Source organism: Pituophis catenifer, unplaced genomic scaffold (assembly GCF_029215685.1).
Source record: "Pituophis catenifer annectens isolate HBS135680 unplaced genomic scaffold, rPitCat1.0.hap2 SCAF_3, whole genome shotgun sequence".
Lineage (NCBI taxonomy): Eukaryota > Metazoa > Chordata > Lepidosauria > Squamata > Colubridae > Pituophis > Pituophis catenifer.
Window position 1 is genome coordinate 97667783 of NW_027256883.1, and position 18854 is coordinate 97686636.

General features: G+C 36.7%; 1 protein-coding gene across 3 annotated transcripts in view; it reads left to right on the forward strand.

Moving 5' to 3' along the window:
- The window catches only part of ANKHD1 (ankyrin repeat and KH domain containing 1), a 170280-nt gene that overhangs the window by 103956 nt on the left and 47470 nt on the right, over window positions 1–18854 (forward strand). For all 3 annotated transcript variants that reach the window (XM_070940827.1, XM_070940828.1, XM_070940829.1), the window contains 7 exons: window positions 9260–9399; window positions 9512–9623; window positions 10025–10170; window positions 11491–11633; window positions 13411–13624; window positions 15618–15793; window positions 18125–18287. In XM_070940827.1, the coding sequence (XP_070796928.1) occupies window positions 9260–9399; window positions 9512–9623; window positions 10025–10170; window positions 11491–11633; window positions 13411–13624; window positions 15618–15793; window positions 18125–18287 (1094 nt within the window). The remainder of the gene's footprint in view (window positions 1–9259; window positions 9400–9511; window positions 9624–10024; window positions 10171–11490; window positions 11634–13410; window positions 13625–15617; window positions 15794–18124; window positions 18288–18854) is intronic.

Here is an 18854-nt window from a genome sequence, read left to right on the forward strand (position 1 = left end):
ATTATTTGCTCACAAGAATGTGAAGTCACATTTGCCAGTACTTTATTTTGCATTGTCCTTCATACCCATCAAGTTCTTTCCAAGAACCTAGGATGTTGTAATGTATTGGTATAGTATATATGTGGATTCAAGCCTTTTATAATTGACGGGGAAATTTTGTCAATGTGCAGATTATCCAAATGCCATCCAAGATTTTTTGGTGTGGCATCCAGTGTGCCAATAATCACTGGGACCACCAAAGCTGGTTTATGTCATAATCTTTCAACTTCAGTTTTCAGATCTTAATACTTTGTGATCTTTTTCAATTCTAGTCTGCTATCCCCTGGTATTGCCACATCAATTATCCTTAATTTCTCCTTTTCAATCACAAACATCTAGTATGTTATGGGCTAAGTCTATCAATCTGTACTTAGAAAGCCCACAATATTTTAACAACATTTTCAACTACTTTTTCAACTGCTTGTTTCCACCAGTTTTTCATTACAGATACATGATAATTTTTACAGATGTTCCAGTGAATCATTTTGATGACTGTGTTACACTGTTGCTTATAATCAGTTTGTGAAATCCTTTTGCAAGAGCTGAGCATATGATCTAATATTCTTCTATTTCTTTGCACAATTTGCACATGATTTTTCAATTCTGAAACTTTGCTCGTGAGCACCTAAAATCATGCCTTCATTTACTTTTTTTTAATGTTCTAGTTATAAACCATTGCCAGGTTTTATATTTATCTACTTTCCCCTCTTTTTTTCTTTCTTTTTTTTTTTTTTTAGAAATTGGCCGTGTACAGTAGTGTGTTTTATTACCAGCATTCTGTTTGTGTTTTTATTACGTTATTCAATATTCATTTTTTATTTCCTCTGCATTTAGTAAATTCCAATTTTTAACTGGCATCAGTGGCTTTTTTTTTTCATAATCAATTTACACTTTTCTTCTTCAGTACTTTGTTTGACCTGTGCCTCCATTATTATTATTATGTATTTAAAAATGTATTGACCTTAATATTCTTGCAGTATTGCCCTTAAATATTTTATTTTTTTGCATTCCTCATTAGCTGGTTCCTGCATTTCTTTAGAAAACTTTCTATTTTATAAAAGTAGACTTTCATTTTTATGGCATTTTGAGGTCGCTTATTAATCCTAATGATTTATTAAAGTTTTTCTCACTTAAACTATACATTATTGCTGAGGTATTATTGTGTATTTGAATAACTCCCATTGTTGAGATTTTTATCCCTTGGATTTTTAAATTCCATTCTGTTACTGGTAGTCTTTGCATTACAACCATAATGGAGCCTACTCATTATGGTTGTCAGTCATAACAATCATAAAATGGGTCAATCACATGACCAACCCAATTTAATGTTTTTTGCAACAGTTAAATGAGCACTGCAATCTTAAGTGCAAACACTGCATTCATTAAGTGAACTCATTGTTTGAAAACTGGAAATACCAGCTTTCTGCAAAACTATAGTAAAACGCAGTCATGTGACCACAAGTCCCTGCAAATGGCCATGAATGTGGCCATGTTGCTGAGCACATAAATTCAATCACATGACAGGGGAACTGTTGGAACTTCAGATTCAGTTCGTAAGTGCCCATTTTCAGGTAAGTCACTAAGCAACTGGTCAAAAGTTGACGAAAGATTAAATTCAGAATCACTGCTCTTCTTGTCAGTTTGCTGACCAACCTTTCTAGCACAAAACCATTTAGAATATCATAAAGTTCAGGGAGAAGATTTTATCTTGCCATTGTAAATGGAATATGTGCCTAGCATACCCATATGAAAGTCAACATGGTTCCTCATAGTCCAAGATACTCTTCATTCTTCTTGATAAATTGGGGGACTCTTTAAGGTATTGGGGTTGCTGACCCAAGTTTTTACCATTGCAACAGTGTTCTCATCAGAAAATAGAATTATCACAGCTTCTTGGGCAAGGCCTCAAAATGTTGATTAGTTAGAAAAAGATTTCTTCTCTTTATCCTGGCAGAGTCACAGTGGGGACATATATATAAAAGATAACTCCCTCTTCCCTACAGACAAGAATAATTTCAGTAATTTAACACCTTCTCCAGTATTTCAGTAAAAAAAAGTATGACTCATTCATTATCAATAATGACATTATAAAAAACCTCATCATTCAATTCTAATTGGCAAAAGTCTCTTAAGAGCTCCCAGAAATAGTAATGTATATATTTTAACCCAATCAAATAAATCCATTTTGTAATCCAATTTATCACTTTCTTTAAGCAATAAAGCAAAAGAAATATTTTCCCATTTATAAACAGATTTTTAAAGCCTTGTCATTCAGTCCTTGTCAAAAAGAAAGTTCAATAGCTATGAGACAACATAACATATTAACCAAGATTGAATGAATCAAATTCTTTGCTTACTTTTCTGGTTCTTTAATCCCATCAAACTGTGTCCCCCAGTAATTTTTTATCATTTTCTCTTTGTTTCTTCTCCAAAACAGCTTGTTTAGTTTAACACATCCCCCTTGTAAATCCAAAATAAGATTTTCTGACTCCATTCCTCTGTTTTATTATTAATATATCCCCTTTAATTATTAAGACACCAGTTGGTTTTGTTTGTAAATCCATCTTTTCCACATCAATCTTATATTCTAGTATTTTTAAATCCATTTTCAGATTCACAGCATCTTTTTCCATTTCACTTTTATAATCTGGCATTTTTAAAAAATCCAAATCCACATTCAAATAAGTTTGACCCTCTGTTGTTTTTCTATATCCTCTGTTACAGTATCAGACAAACTTGTAAGTAATCTTTGAGTACGTTCTTCCCAAACACTTAATTTCTTCTGTAGTCAGATAGTATGGCACCGTTGAATTCATGGTTTATTTTCCTTTAATTGTAATTCTTAGCTCTCTCTAATTCCCTCTAATCAACCTTCAAGGTCCTTCTTATCTGTTTATCTTCCAATCAACAAAATTTTCCCACAAGAGGATTTCTTACAATTAATTTCAAAATGAAGGCAAATATACATGTCCCAGTGTAATGTTGCAGGATCCAATCTGAGTTGGTCACCGGAACTAGGAACATTTTAATTTCAAAATCTTTAGATATTCCTTATTAAGTGTTAAAACACCCACAGGGTCCATCAAGTCCATTTAGCCTCAGAATCAACATTCTATTTGCTGTTTAATCCTTAAACCTACATAAAACTTATTTCTTCTAAGATAGGAGATTCTCCCAGTAAAATAAACCTTGTCCTTCCAAAACTTCTAAACATCTAGAAAAAAACATAATAAGCAGCTTCCTAAAGTTGTTAAGAGGGGGAAAGTAAACCCAATGTCTCTTTAAAGGTGCTGAACTGCACCTTAGGCAATGATTTTCCTTCAGTTCTCAGAGTTGTCTGGAAATCACTATTTGCAATCTCTTCACATAGAGATTCTGTAAGAAGCAAAGTTATGGGTGATCCCTTTTCTTCTTCTCAATTCAGAGAGGAGTTCTAAGGTTCACCACTTCCTCATTTACTATTGTTGGCTATGTGAAAATGAAGTCATGTTCCAAATGAGGAGTTCCCCCTTTATTGATGCAAAAATATGTTCATTCCCCAAAATACATTTGTTATAAGACGTCATATCGCAATTTTTCAGAATGAAGCCCTCCTTTCATGAGACTAATATTCCGTAAAAGTGTCTTTTAATTGTCTTTGTTGGGACAAGAACATTTTCATAACATCTGAGATTCGGGATAGTATGCAAAATGGGTCTTAGACCCATACTTACTTTTATATTGCAATTTGCTTATAGTATTTATTTAATAAGGCAAATTATATGCTATGGGAAAGCATGGTACATGACCAGATTTTAAAGTTTAAGGGAATATTAAGGGCAAAATGAGTTTTATAAAGCTTAAAGTATATAATTTGCTCATTTAAAATCTCCAACCTATAGTTGAGCCAACTTTGAGGTCTACCCATTTTGGGAGTGTGACGCTTAATATGCTTCATAAACAATCAAATTGATGAAAATGGGTCACTGGTCTATGAAATAAGAAAAACAACTCACATCACATCAGCCCCGATTAGTGATTTGCATAAGGCTATTCAGCCATTTTCTCCTTTTTTCTTTAATTATATTAGAAAGCAATAAAAGCGTGAGTATCAAAATTTCTCACGGAATATAGCTACCTTCTTTGTGGTCTCTGCATATAAGATATTTGTAATGTTGCAGGGCCTTTATTACAGCTAAAGATTATTTTCAAGAGGAAGGACATTGTGTGGTGCATGTAGTTATGCTGTGATAAAATTAAAAGTTTTACTGGTAGTCCTCGATTTATGACCATTACAGAGCCTGGCCATTAGAGTTGTAAATTGTGATGGTCAGTTAATCTGATCACCTCACTTAGTGACCACATTCCCTGCTGTCCCCATTGCAGTATTCAGATTTTCTAAATGCTGAAAGTGTGGCTGCCAAATGCAACTCTTTTTCTTTCAGTACTCCTAATCTGGGAGTTTTGAAATAAAAAGTTGTCTCCATATGCCAGATAGTTGAGTCAGCACAGATATTGTTATAAGAGCCTTATATTAACAGCTGAACAGATTCAGGAACAGTTTTGTGAATAGAAATAACTTTTTATTTAGGCAGCCCATTTGTTTGCAGAATTTACTATTTAATAGCAAATTTATTTGTATACCTAATATTTACTGTTTTTATGTTAGTGTCAATTTGGGAAATCAAAATTAAATTATCTAACATAGTTCTGTTTTTCCCCTGGTTTTTACTTTTACAAAATATGTGTTTGATACCATTCCCTTCCTTCAAATCCCTTGTCAGACTTCAGTTCGAGGGACAACCTACATAAGATTGATTGTAGCCACTTATATTCATTAATGGAGAATATGAGAAAAATAATTCCATAAGAAAGAGTAATCCATCTGGCATCTCCAAAGTGTTTGGGAAAGGGCTGCAGATTTCCCATTTCCCGAAGTGCAGTGAAAGAAAATAAAAAGAGGTGATACAATGAGACCATGCTATTAGGAAACAGTTGTAACATAACCTATATGCATTCTTATTATGTGAACAAGATGGATTGAGAAGAATTCATAAAACAATAGATTAAAGAAAACAGTATGGAAGGCTTTAGTGGTATGTAAACAAGTGTCCAACAACTTTTTGTGACTCAATTTTCTAATGGGTAGATATCAGTGATCTTAATTCTCCTTTAATAGTTTTTTATTCAAAACCTTGTTAAAATAACTCAGTTTCTTAACTTTTTTAAGAAACACAAAAGTATTTAAATTTTAAAATAACTTGATTTAGGGATTTCAATTTTAAGATGTTTGTACACATTTTGAAATCAAATGTTTGATCTGCTAAACTAATTGAATTCTTAAGTTCAGCAACATAAAACTCACAAATTGGTATCAGTTACACATTTAAGTTTGTCCTGTCAACTACTGTTGACAGCCAATATTATGAACCTTATTTGAATATTTGTATATGCATTAGAAACGAAAAAAGATGTAGACGTTCCTGTTATACTCTTACAACAAATCAGGTGTGCTATAATAGCAAATTAAATAAACATTTTGCTACAAACTAATTGGGGTTCAGTCATATGTGTTGTAAAGTGGCTTTGGCTTCTTAAAAAGATTTGTTCTTGATCTCTATTTTAATACATTTTTAATGTTGACTTGGACACAATTTATCTCTAAAATGTCTTTAATAGAGTGTTTATAGTTGAATTGCAGTGACATTTATTGCTTTTTTTCTCATGCATTCCACCATATTCCACTTGTGTTTTAGTTGTACAGAATTTTGTGTCAGATTTTGAAAGAACATTTTCACAACTTTTGGGAGGAAGCAATGGATAAGCAATTAACACTTTTGCTTTATCATGATTATTATTATATTAAGTTAAAATGATTCAGGATAATAGTTTCATCTAATTCAAATCCAAAAATGTGAACTATAAAAATGCCTGCTTAAATGAACATTATTTAAGAAATGAAGAAAATGCTTTGTGAGAAAATCTGCTGTGACTTTATAACAATTTGGACATAAGCAGAACCTTTTGATGTAGTCCTTGACATGACTGTTCCTATGTCTAGGCAGATTCAGGCTTCAATAAAGTCCTTTATTGAGCTACTTTCTCAGGACAAATGGCCCTACAACAGCCAGTAAAACTCCACCCCAAACTTTCCTGAAGGCAGCCACCCACAGTCAGTGCAACACAGTCCCACAAACTAAAGCCAATAGTCACCAGAGCCGATTCACAAAGCAAGGAGGAAATCGTAGTCGAAAAACAAGATCCAAAGTTCACAAAACAAGGTCTAGTCCACAAGCAAGGTTGAAGTCCACAAGGCAGAAACATCTGAAGCAGAATTTACAAAGGCCAGGGAAGTGTCAAAGCAAAACAATTGTTCCTGACAAAGACATCCTCCCCCAGATTCTAATTAAATCATCTCAAGCCAGGTATTCCTTGTGAAGAAGAGCAGGGTAGCCTCCTCACCAGAAGCCTTGCAGACTTATCTCCGTGCCCTCGGATCGGGTTGTGGGGAGAGCTGTTCCTCATCAGAGGGAATCTGCTGCCTCATCATTACTGCCTGCCTACAGCTGATCCTCCCCTGCATTTGTGAGGGCAAGCAGCTCCCTGTCCAGTTGACTATCTTCCCAAAGCCGGAGGAGCCTTGGACTCTCCAGATATTCCAGGGGAGGCTTGCCATCCCCATCAGATGGTCCTAGTTCCAACTCCTCCTCCTCTGTACTGGATTCCAATGGGACTATGATAGTTTGCTTAACAGTGGTTCAAATTTACAACAATCTTGGAAAAAGTTACTTATGACCTGTCCTTGAAGTTATGACTGTTGCACTACCCCCATAGTCACACAGTTGCAATTTGAGTGCTTGATAGCTGGCTTGCATTTATGATAATTGTAGCATCCCAATTATGGTCATAAGTTGAGGACCACCTGTAGGTAGATGAAATAGTTTGCCAGTTTTCATTGATGGTGCTTTCAGATATCTATTTATTGAATGCTTTGAGATAAAATGGTTCAAATTATTACAATACATCGTAATTCTGTGTTATTCATCCCTTAGTCATATATGCATATATTTTTATCCTGTATCTGGTTTATACATTTTTTGCTGCTATACTGAGCTAAGTTCTTGTTTCATGTGTGCCTGTGGTACTACAGGTAATGACTTAACGACTATTTGAAGTTTTAATAGTGCTGAACGAAGGGACTTAATACCATTGCCCAAAGTTGTGATTGTTTTAGCCTCTCTTCACCCATGGGATTGCAATCTGGGTGCTAACTGGATGCCAAGTGCTCTAGGATCATGTGATCACCATTTGTAGTCTTCCCTGCCAGCTTCCCCAAAAGTTCAACGGGGATGCTGGCAGGGAATGTTGCAAGCTGCTGCTGCTTGCTAACTCCCTCATGTTTCTTGGGACTGGCTAAAAAAGCTCCATGCTGAAATCCAAGCAGCACTTTGGCACGGATGATTTCGGCCAACCCCCTGAGAACAAGAGGACTCCCTCTCATCTCTAGAAGAAGATTAGTCTTTTCCCCTCCTGACCAGCTCCTCCCTCCATAGTTCACTATGGCAGTCTGGCAGCGAATGTGAAGGCCAAGCCTATGATGGCAGTTCTGACAAGGACAGTGCTGGCCTCCCAGGGCCTCCCTCACTTCCCTGAGGCACTACATACTCCTTATCTGAAACTCCTCTCAATGACGTGAGATTGCTTAAAGACTGCAACTGGGAGTTTCCTAATTGTATTTGTTAAGCGAAGCAGTCATATGACATCTCAGTTAATGACCATTCAGTGATGATATTATGGTTCCAATTGTGGTCATGAGTCAAGGATTATGTGTAGCTTCCTCAACCTGGTGCCTTCCACATATTTTGGAACCATCAAGACCCAATGGCACATTCAGGATTTATAACATTTCAGTTTTTAATATTTTCTGAAAGCATGTATTTCAGAAGAAAAGTGTTTGGAAGTGCCAATGCTATGACAGAGAAATAGTGTCTTAAGAGCTTACTCCAAAAAAGTAGGGAATTATTAGAAAATTCTCTTTGAAATTTCATAGCAGGCAGGTCAAGATTGGATGAAAGGCAATCCTGGAGATAACTCAGCAACAAGCAAGACTTGAACAGTCAAAAACAAAACTTTGAATTGCACATGAAAGCTAATATGCAGCTGGGATTTAGCACATTGATGTCACTTGGTCATAGTACCAACTACTACTAACATATGTGCTGCTGCACTATGGACTGATTGAGTCTTCTGAATGTTCTTCAAAAATAGCCTAATGTGGCATATGTAACAGCAGTCCAAGTGGATGGTGGTGAGAGCATGAAATACTCTAGCAAGATCATTTCATTCTATATAAGGTTGCAGAGGGCTATAGCCTTAACATAGCTATACCACATAAACCATTAGAGAACCCCTAGTAGCCAATTGGCCAATCTAAACAAGGTAAGTTGAGTGATAACCTATTAGTGCAATGAGAGAAGATAAGTAGTTAGGCTTCTCCTTCCTTACCACCACAGACTAAGCTCATACTCAGTTTGTACCATGCTCCTGGATTCATGTTCCCTTAACAATACTCTAGGTGTGTCTTTCTACTGCTTTATTTTCTGGAAGACTTCAGTAAACCAAACATTTGCAAATTGCTATTTCTGGAATAAAGTCCCTGGTTATAAGCAGGCTGCTTTTATTTCCATTTCCTCTCCCCAGTTGCATCTGATAAAGATAGATCTGTAAGAGGGAGAGATCATTGCTTTTGCCAAACCTGGTTTTAATAATACTAAATTTAAAATAAATGCACATGCACAAGTAAGTCATGATGATGAGAGGTCTTACTGGAAACACACCTGGCATTTACTATCAATAGCCTGATTTTGTATTATTTGTAGTAAGTAAGCCAGGAGTTGGGAAATAAAATAAGTGGATGGCCACATACATAAGTGTATGTATAAAATATATTCCTTATCTGTTTGAAATGTGGACAAGATAGTTTCACAGTCACTAAATATAAACAGGCATGGTCCAGATTTTTCTTATACCATTCACGCTTTTTAGGATTTCCCTGACTTTTTTATTTGGACATTTGATTTAGAGTGTTAAATTAAAATTCCTTCTTATACATTTCAGGAACAAGAGGGTGGTTTTGTATTTTCTTTAACATGATTCATGAATATAATAACAAAACATGTCAGTCTCTTTGAAAGATGTTCTTCATGCAAGAGATATTGAGCATGTCGTTTTTCCTTCCCAGCTGTCAATAGCAGAGTGCCTACCGGCTCCAATTCCTCACATGTCATGGATTCGGCTACACCTGAGTCCTGTTCACAAACGCTCAGTATGACTTCTCAGTCTGTGGTTCCTACATACCCTTCTGTTGATATTGATGCCCATGTGAGTAATGTTGATTACTGATATAGCTATATCTTTTGAAAACTATTTTGGTTAAATTACACAATAATAACACAATTTAATACAATTGAAATGCATTTTTTCCAATCTTAAGACGGAGAGTAATCATGATACTGCGCTGACACTTGCATGTGCTGGTGGGCATGAAGAACTTGTCTCTGTGTTGATAGCACGAGGTGCCAGTATAGAACATAGAGACAAAAAGGGTAAGTTATTAAAGTGCTGCTATTTATCATTGCTTTTATTTTGAAATTAGGCATATCCAATCAAGCATCCCATTGGTTTTTCATAACTTTCTGATGACTCGCAACATTTGTGTTTTTTCCTAGCTGATGATAAGTATTTGGGCAGCAAATCTTTTTTTCTATATGCGATTTCAAGCCTTAATTAAATGAGGGGTTAGGATTTCAAAAACATGTTGCTTCTGTTTCTCCCAAATGTTCAATCACAAACTCAGAACTTTTATTTCAGTTTTGTATGTAGTGATCTTGATTGCTACTGTATTGAGAATTACTAATTTTGAAACACTCTGGTTTTACTGTCAGCATAACTTAACTTTGATTCTTGTTTTCCAAATGGCTTCTAATAATAGAATCATTTCTGTTAGGGTTTACACCACTAATTTTAGCTGCAACTGCTGGACATGTTGGTGTTGTAGAAATACTTCTAGATAAAGGTGGAGACATAGAAGCCCAGTCTGAGCGTACTAAGGACACACCACTTTCATTAGCATGCTCTGGTGGCCGTCAAGAAGTAAGTGTTAACATTTAAAAAAACAACAACTTTACATATGTTTCTGTTTAACTACTATAGTCATAGTTTGGAAGAACAGGATCTAGCATCCTGATAGTATGTCTCCTCATTTGGTACCGTATTTTACTGCATATTATAGTTATTGCATTTCTTAAATTATGAAAGCATGTATTGATTCTCCAAACCCACCCAGGTTGGGTGGACATCATCATCTTAGAATATATCCACATATGCTGTATGCTTCAAATATAAACAGTTTCCTATATCCACAGCTTGTTCACAGATGCTTCCCTTAATGCTCTCCAAGTTCTTTGCTCTATTTCACTTTTTACTTTTATTATAACCATTTTATTTATTTTTTAAATGGGAATCTGACATGCTACAAACAAAAAACATTCTTTGAATATAAAAATGCTGGATGCAAGTTATGTGTTAAGCTTCTAATTGTTTCCACTTGCATCCTCCCTCCAGGTCAATAGGACTGAAGGAGGGGGTTAGTCTAGGGTCCTCAATCTGAAATTTCATGAAAGAAGTCAATGAGCTGAAGAGGTTGAGGACTCTTTTAAGGAATAGAAAGTGGCATTCTGGTTACTCAGTGTTTTGCAATTAGTTATGGTCTCTGTGGAGCCATTTTATGATTTAGCAATCCCTCCCTTGCTGCCATATTGCAAGACTACAACAGTGAGTTCTCAAAATTTCAGATCTGCCAACCAATCCAAAAAGATTGGGAAACCTCAGTTAATTCTGAAATTACATGGAATGTATGAGCATTGTACATTCCATGTAATTTCTCAGATTAATATGAGTCTCCGATGTTTTAGGACTGATTTCTTGCACATATTTTTGCAGCTATTTTAAAAAAAGACTGTCCTGCAGTCCATTCTATAATCATGTAAATTTAAAATTTTATTCATAGAATAGGAATTCAGTAAGGCAGAAGTATGAAAAGTAAAGATTTGACCTTAACCTGTTTGTTTGTTTGTTTGTTTGTATCCTGCCTTTATTATTGTTACAAATAACTCAAGGTGGGAAACAAACCCAGCACACCTTCCTCCTCCTATTTTCCCCACAACAACAACCCTGAGATGGATTGGGCTGAGAAAGAGTGACTGGCCCAAAGTCACCCAGCTGGCTTTCATGGCTTTCATGATTAACTTACTATTTAATGTTATATATACATCATAATTTTTCAATGACCTTTTCCATACTTTTGTTATGCTCTGGAGCAGTTTGTTGCCAGATTTAAAACTCAATATTTATCCAGAGCACATTGATGCTATTGTCAATTTCTGATAGTGTTAATAATATTTGATATTTCAGGTGGTAGATCTTCTCCTAGCACGAGGAGCAAACAAAGAACACAGAAATGTATCTGATTATACTCCTCTAAGTCTTGCTGCATCTGGTGGTTATGTTAACATTATTAAGATACTACTCAATGCTGGAGCAGAAATTAATTCAAGGTAATTGGTTTAGAAAGATTTTGGATTCTCTGATGAATATAACATAAAGTAGGGTTGAATTCCATAGATTTGTTGGTTTTATCCATTCAGACATACTGAATAAACTTGGTGATCTGTAGATAACCTTTTTTAAAATAGTAATTTTATTTTTTAAAATTACAATTGCAGTAATAAAATATTAGTGCAAACTACAAACAAAAGAATATGAAAGACAGAATAAAAGTTGAAAAAAAGAAAAATAAGAATATAATAAAAATATATGAAAAAATAAGTTTTCCCTTCATTATATTTTAGTAACTTAAATGCTCTGAAAGTAGAACAAATGATCTCTTATTCCCATATGCCATCTCTTATCTATAAACAAATCCACAAATCTTTGCATTTTAGTCCTAGTGTCAGCAAAAGTCCATTAAGAATTACCAGGGATGATAACATATTTATTTTAGCCTTAATCAAATAAATCAATTTTATATTCCTTCCTTTTGCTTCTAATGATTTATTCCCTTCAAATAATGTCCCAGAACTTGATTTTTTTGCCTATTCTCACAAAATTCTTTGAAGTTTTAACAAGCCTTTTTTATAAAGCCAATGTAGGAAAATTATCCAGGTCATTCTCTTGATTGATTATTTGTATATCCTTTTTAATTATTAAGACATCAGCCAATTGCTTTTGTATGTCCAGTGCAACATCTTTTTCCATGTGATTCTGGAAACCTGCCATTTTCAAATCTACTTTCAAATCAATCTCAGTCTTGCCAGATAAAACCTGTTCTTCTTCCATTAATAACTTTTTAATGCAGACTGTAGAAGGAGACACTCTTAAAATTAATTTGAGTCCATTGTTCAACAATATTCTTTAAAATGTCCAACATTAAAATGTTTTGTTTCATTCTGTTGAATTTGAATGTTCTTTAATTGTAATCATTAGTTTCTTCGACTTCCTACTAGTGACTAATTTTTAAAGCATCAGTGTTTTTTCAAAAAAAGAAATTTTTTGAAAAAAAAAATCCCCACAGGAAGAATTCATCATAGTTAATCTCAGATTCTTATTTCAAATTTATCTGAATTTTTAGTCCGTTCATAACCTTCTAAAATCAAAGTTTTAATCACCCTTTTGCTATTTATTCTCTTTTTTTTCAAGTCCTTAGACTTAAATTTAAAACTTCTGTAACTAAAAATGGAAGGAAATTCATCCGCTACTGTAAAACCTGTTGATCCAAAGGTTCCAAAACAGTTAACAAGTAATTTCCAAAGCAATTAGAACAGAAAATATATGTGAACCCAGTGTCCTTTCCAAGACACAGATTTCAGTTTAAGCAAGATAATTATTGCAGTCTTTTGACAAGGAGCAACTAACTGCCTGTGTACCTCTGGGTGTTCTCTCCTTGATCAAAGAGGTATTTTTGAAGAACCACTGCTACTTACTAGCTCTTCATTCAACTGTTGCCCTTGACTCCACTTTCCATGGAGCCATCTTTAGTTGCTATTGTGATTTGTAGATATGCTATGCCAAGATTTTCAGAATTCCATCCAGTACTTGTATGTTGCTAGTATTCTTAGCATATTTCAAGTGCTTTTTGTTCTTCGTTTCTATTACTTTATATTTTAAAATCTAGCTGATTTTTATATAGTGTACTTTCCAGCAGTGAAATGAGGATGTATTTTATTACACAACACTCAGCTTTTCATAAAATAATTATACTGAAGAAATATTTTCCTCTACATTTTGTCTAGATTATGCCATTGTTATATTTTATTTATTGGCTTTCTTTTTTAGGACTGGGAGTAAATTAGGCATTTCTCCCCTGATGCTGGCAGCTATGAACGGTCATGTTCCTGCAGTAAAACTATTGCTTGATATGGGTTCTGATATTAATGCCCAGATTGAAACCAATCGGAATACCGCACTTACTTTAGCCTGCTTCCAGGGCAGAGCAGAGGTAGTCAGTCTGCTTTTGGACAGAAAAGCCAATGTTGAACATAGGGCAAAGGTAAGCAATCAATAGATTTCTTTCTCAGTTGAACTTTGATGAGCATGATCTTGTAATAAAAATTAAAATTGGGGATTGTCAAAAGGAAGTTTCCAGTCACTTTACCTGAGAGGTTCACCTGAGTGACCTCGGGGATATGGAGTGATTTAAACAAATAGGACTATGAGTGGGAGGCCCATAGGCAGTTTACCCACGATATAAAACCCACAGTATAAAATATTAAAGCAATAAATATTAAAATTAAAATTACCAACAAAGTAGCCAATATATAACAGGGTGAAGGTGGAGTCTTTTCTTAATTTACTAACCACCTCCAGCATGGCATGCCCTTCCCCCCATAAGAACTCAGCCCAATTGGTTGAGCCAAGTTTAAAACCCTTCCAGAAGGCCCAGGGGCTGGAGGTAAATTTCACTGCACAATATTCCAAAAGCAATAGCAGAAAAGGCTGTTCTCCTGAACACAACCAGCTGGAATTCCTTGACCGACAAGTTTTGCAGCAGGCCCAACAATGCACAACATACGCATTTTTTCATAGACGTTCTTTTATTATCTGTAGATGAAATGGATGGCACACAAATCTAATACATATATACATTATTTACCCTCTAGCAATATTCATGCACACTTATGGAAGGAGATTATGTGTGCACTTTTAGCAGCAAACACTACTTGTAAATGCTTAGAAAACATAATAAAACATAATGCTCAGAGCTCTACATTAGTTGAGAAGCAAATGGTTTTCATATTTAATTTACCCACTGATTCAAGATCCCAGGAGACTTCCTTCTAGGAGACATCTGGATTAAGGTCCAGCATTAAATAAAAGGCTGATAATTATATAACATTGCTTTTGGTGGGAAGGTCTATCAAGGTTCTGGCATTTTCAATACACCTAGGAGTATTGTCCAGGTATATACCCTGTTTCCCTGAAAATAAGACCTATCCCAAAAATAAGCCCTAGCATGTTTCTTTGTGTGCGCCTAATATAAGTCCTACCACCAAAATAAGCCCTACTTAAGAGCCTGGACAGCCAGCCACCTGCCCATTCTGTCTGGTTGCTCGCGGTGTTGCAGCAGCAAGGCGGGGTGGTAGTGGAGCTGCCTCACGTGTCCTGCACTGGCTTACCTCAGGGCCCCCACAGCCAGGCCATCCACACCATGACACTTGCTTTGCAGCGACAGCACCAGCACCAGCAGCCATATACAGCAGGAGCCCTCGTGGCCACTGGCTTCTGCTTGCTTGAGGCAACAGAGCAAGAGGCTGAGTGTTGTGCTGGTGCCATGGCTGCAAGGCAAGGCAGGTTTTGGGGTGTGGATGTCCTGGCTATGGGGCCGCTGAGGTAAGCCAGCTCCACCACCCCCCGCCCCACCTCATGGATGCTGTACCAGCGCATCACTTGGTCTCCTCCATTGAGGCCTCAAGCAAGCAGAAGAAGTGGGCCAGCAGCCACACAGGGTCCTGCTGGATAGAGCTGCCAGAGCCGCCACTGCGAAGTGTGTGTGTGGCCTGGCAGGGGCCTTGAGGTAAGCCGATGCATGCATGGTGCAGCTCCATCTCCCTGCCTCATGATGGCAGCACTGGCACACTGCATGGCCTCCTGCCCCGCTGTGAGCAAGCAGAAGTGGTCTCCTGTACATTGGGGGGGGGGGGAAGAGACACGCCCCGAAAATAAGCCCTGGTGCTTATTTTGGGGCCCAAAAGAAAATAAGACCCGATCTTATTTTTGGGAAAACACAAGTACTGAACTCGAGGAAGAGAGGGATTTTCCTTAATTTGCTCTGTAGAGGCTTTGGAAGAGTGATTTTTCTGTTCTGTGTTATAGATATTCCAAAACAAAAATAATGCAGGTAACAGATAGAAAGTATTATGAAAGAGTTTAGCTATCCTCTTTTAATGTTGATTGGACTGAAGTGTTTTTGGACTTGGAAGTGAAAAGAGTTAGTAGTAATTTATTCATATAAGTTTGAATTTCAAGCAAGTTATTTTAAACAGACTGGACTCACACCTCTCATGGAAGCTGCATCAGGAGGTTATGCAGAAGTTGGAAGAGTTCTTCTTGATAAAGGAGCAGATGTCAATGCTCCTCCTGTGCCTTCTTCAAGAGACACTGCTTTAACTATTGCTGCAGATAAAGGCCACTACAAGTTTTGTGAGCTCCTGATTAATCGGTATAGTATTTTCTGTTATATTAGAATTGCACAACTTGAACTACATGCAATTCCCCCAACCAGTCGGATCTGGCCCTGCTCTTCCCTTCTACTGCTTAACTTCAGTGGCAAATTTGCATTTCTTTGTGTATCCTCCCCCATGCTTTCTATCCTTGCCCTCACATGTTTGTCATTATTGCTGTTGCCTTTCTAGGTTTTGTCCTTTAATTTGTGTGTCAGAGCACCCTTGCACCTTGGCAAAAGCAAAACTTTTTTCAGCAAATATGTTCTGTGCCACCATTGGCCAAAAAACCATTTGTATAGGGCAAACGCAAACAGATATCTTTTTGTTTAGAAATGAGGCCTTTTGTAATAAATTTGCCTCAGCTGGCCTACATTTGGGGTTTGTTTCTGTGTTGTTGTAACTATTGGCCCTTCCCATTTAAAACCATTTCCCAGGTTTTTGTTTTCAATGTAATTTGTTTAGTGGCTGTTTTTTTTCAAAGGTACAATGCATGCTAGGCACTTTATTCCTCCTGTTCTGTCCCCGTACCACGCACACACACCCACAGACGGCCCAGAGTTAATAAACCACACGACAAAACTCTTTGATGATAAAGCTGGCAGCAACCCAGTGGCTAGCTGCCAATTCAGACTTTACTCACACAAAACAAAGATTAGACTGCAGCATTCCGATAAAACAGGCAGGGTGTCAATAATACAAGGATTAGTCCAAATGCAGTCCGATAAAGCAGGCAAAGTCCAGTAACGCAGAGATCATGGAGTATTTCCAGTTTTTGCTCGTCACAAACTGAACCGGCCATCACACCCACATTTATACCCTGTGGGGTGTGGTCCAGTGACTCAGCTAATCTCTGGCACGCCTTCCCCTCTGCTGTGCACGCTTCTCTCTGCGCCTCTGTCAAGGGTCCAGCCAGCACTTATCTTCCTCGTCGCTGTCCACCTGTGGCTGCTGGGACGTGCTTGGCTCTAAGCCTATCGTTTGGCCTTCGGTGTCCTCCGGAGGCATTGCCAGAGAGGAGGGTCCTGGAGAGGGAGGCCTTGCCAACTCCTCCCCCTCACTCTTAGAGTCTGCATCTGTCGATAGCCCAGGCTCAGGCAACGGAGCCACAAAACCTCCTTCATTTATTCCATCTTTATTGACCTGCCTTATCTCCTCATTGAAGAGATTGATCATTTCCCCTTGCCCAATTTAATTTAAAACTGAGAGATGGTAGAAGAAGGGAAAATCAGTTTTCGCACTTCAGACTAATGATCTCAAGTTAGGAAGTTGGGAACTGCTGTGTCCAGGCAACCCCAACCTTTCTTTCATTTATTAAATATCTTTCTCAAAATTATTCTTATCTTGTTAACAATATATATTTATAATTCACATCTTAATCAGAATTTTATTATAGGAGGATTGTAGGAGAAGTGGGTTATTCTCATAAATTAAATTTTCATTAAATCATACTCTTCATTCATTAGTTTGACTTCCATAATCAGATCTAAATAATTTAAGTTATTGTAATTTACTTTTCATTTACATTCTAATACCCCAGTACTTTTTGAAAGAGTACTGGATAGCTCAACAGACAGAGCTCTGTAATTTAACACCAGCTGTCTGTAATTAAAGTAAGATCAAATCCTGCCAGGCTCAAGGTTGACTCAGCCTTCTATCCTTTCTAAGGTAGGTAAATTGAGGACCCAGTTTGTGGGGGCAATAAGCTGACTTTGTATAAATATACAAAAGTATGAAGGCTATTGCTTAACACATTGTAAGCCGCCCTGAGTCTCCGGAGAAGGGCGGCATATAAATCAATTTTTTTTTAAAAAAGTATAGTTTAGAGACAAATCTGAATTATTATTTGTATCTTGCCTTTATTATTTTTACAAATAACTCAAGGTAACAAATATTCAACACACCTTCATTCTCCTATTTTTCTTACACCAACCACCATGTGAGATGAGTTGAATTGGGCTGAGACAGAGTCACTGGCCTAAATCCAAGATTTAAACTCACCATCTCCTGCTTTCTAGCCTGATGCCTTAACCATTAGATCAAACATGTGAAATATTTATTTCTAATCTTCTCTTGTGGCATGTATATGTTGATAATTAAAAGCAATATGGGGGCAATAAACTGACTTTGCATAAATATACAAAAGTATGAAGGCTATTGCTTAACGCATTGTAAGCCGCCCTGAGTCTCCGGAGAAGGGCGGCATATAAATTAAAGCAAAAAAGAAAAATGTTAACCAAGTGCCATTGATGTTGGTTTTTTGCAAAGTAAAATTTAATTTCAACTGGTATATGAATTATTTAATCCAATAAAATCTTATTTCCTTTTAGGGGAGCACATATTGATGTTCGCAATAAGAAAGGAAACACACCACTCTGGTTGGCAGCAAATGGTGGTCACCTTGATGTAGTGCAGCTACTTGTGCAGGCAGGAGCTGATGTGGATGCTGCAGATAATCGGAAAATCACACCCCTTATGTCTGCATTTCGCAAGGTAATTTTATTTGATGGTTTTCAGATTGGAATATTTGGAATTGAGGCGAACTGCAAATATTTGAATTACTGAATCTGAATTGCTATTACACACTTCTTTTTAGGTCATTGCATACATTTTATTTCATATCTCATTGATTGTTAAATGTACAAGTAATCCTCAACATAAAACCACAATTGTGCCCAAAATTTCTGTCACTAAGCCAGATAGTTGTTAAGTGAGTTTTGCCCCATTTTATGATCTTTCTTGCTACAGTTGGTAAGTGAATCACCGCAGTGGATAATTTAGTAACAGGCTTGTTAAGTGACTCTGACTTCCCCATTGACTTTGCTTGTTAGAAGTTCGCAAAAGATGATCATATGATCCCAGGACATTGCATAAATATAAGCCAGTTTATATGAACCAGTTGCCAAGCATCCAAATTTTGATCACATGACCATGGGAATACTGCAATAATAATAAGTTCTTAGATACTTTGTCCATGTTAATTTGGAAGGGGGGAGGAGGAAGAGAAGAAAAGAAGAGAAGGGAAAGAAGGAGGAGAAGGATTCTGAAAGAAGAAATCAA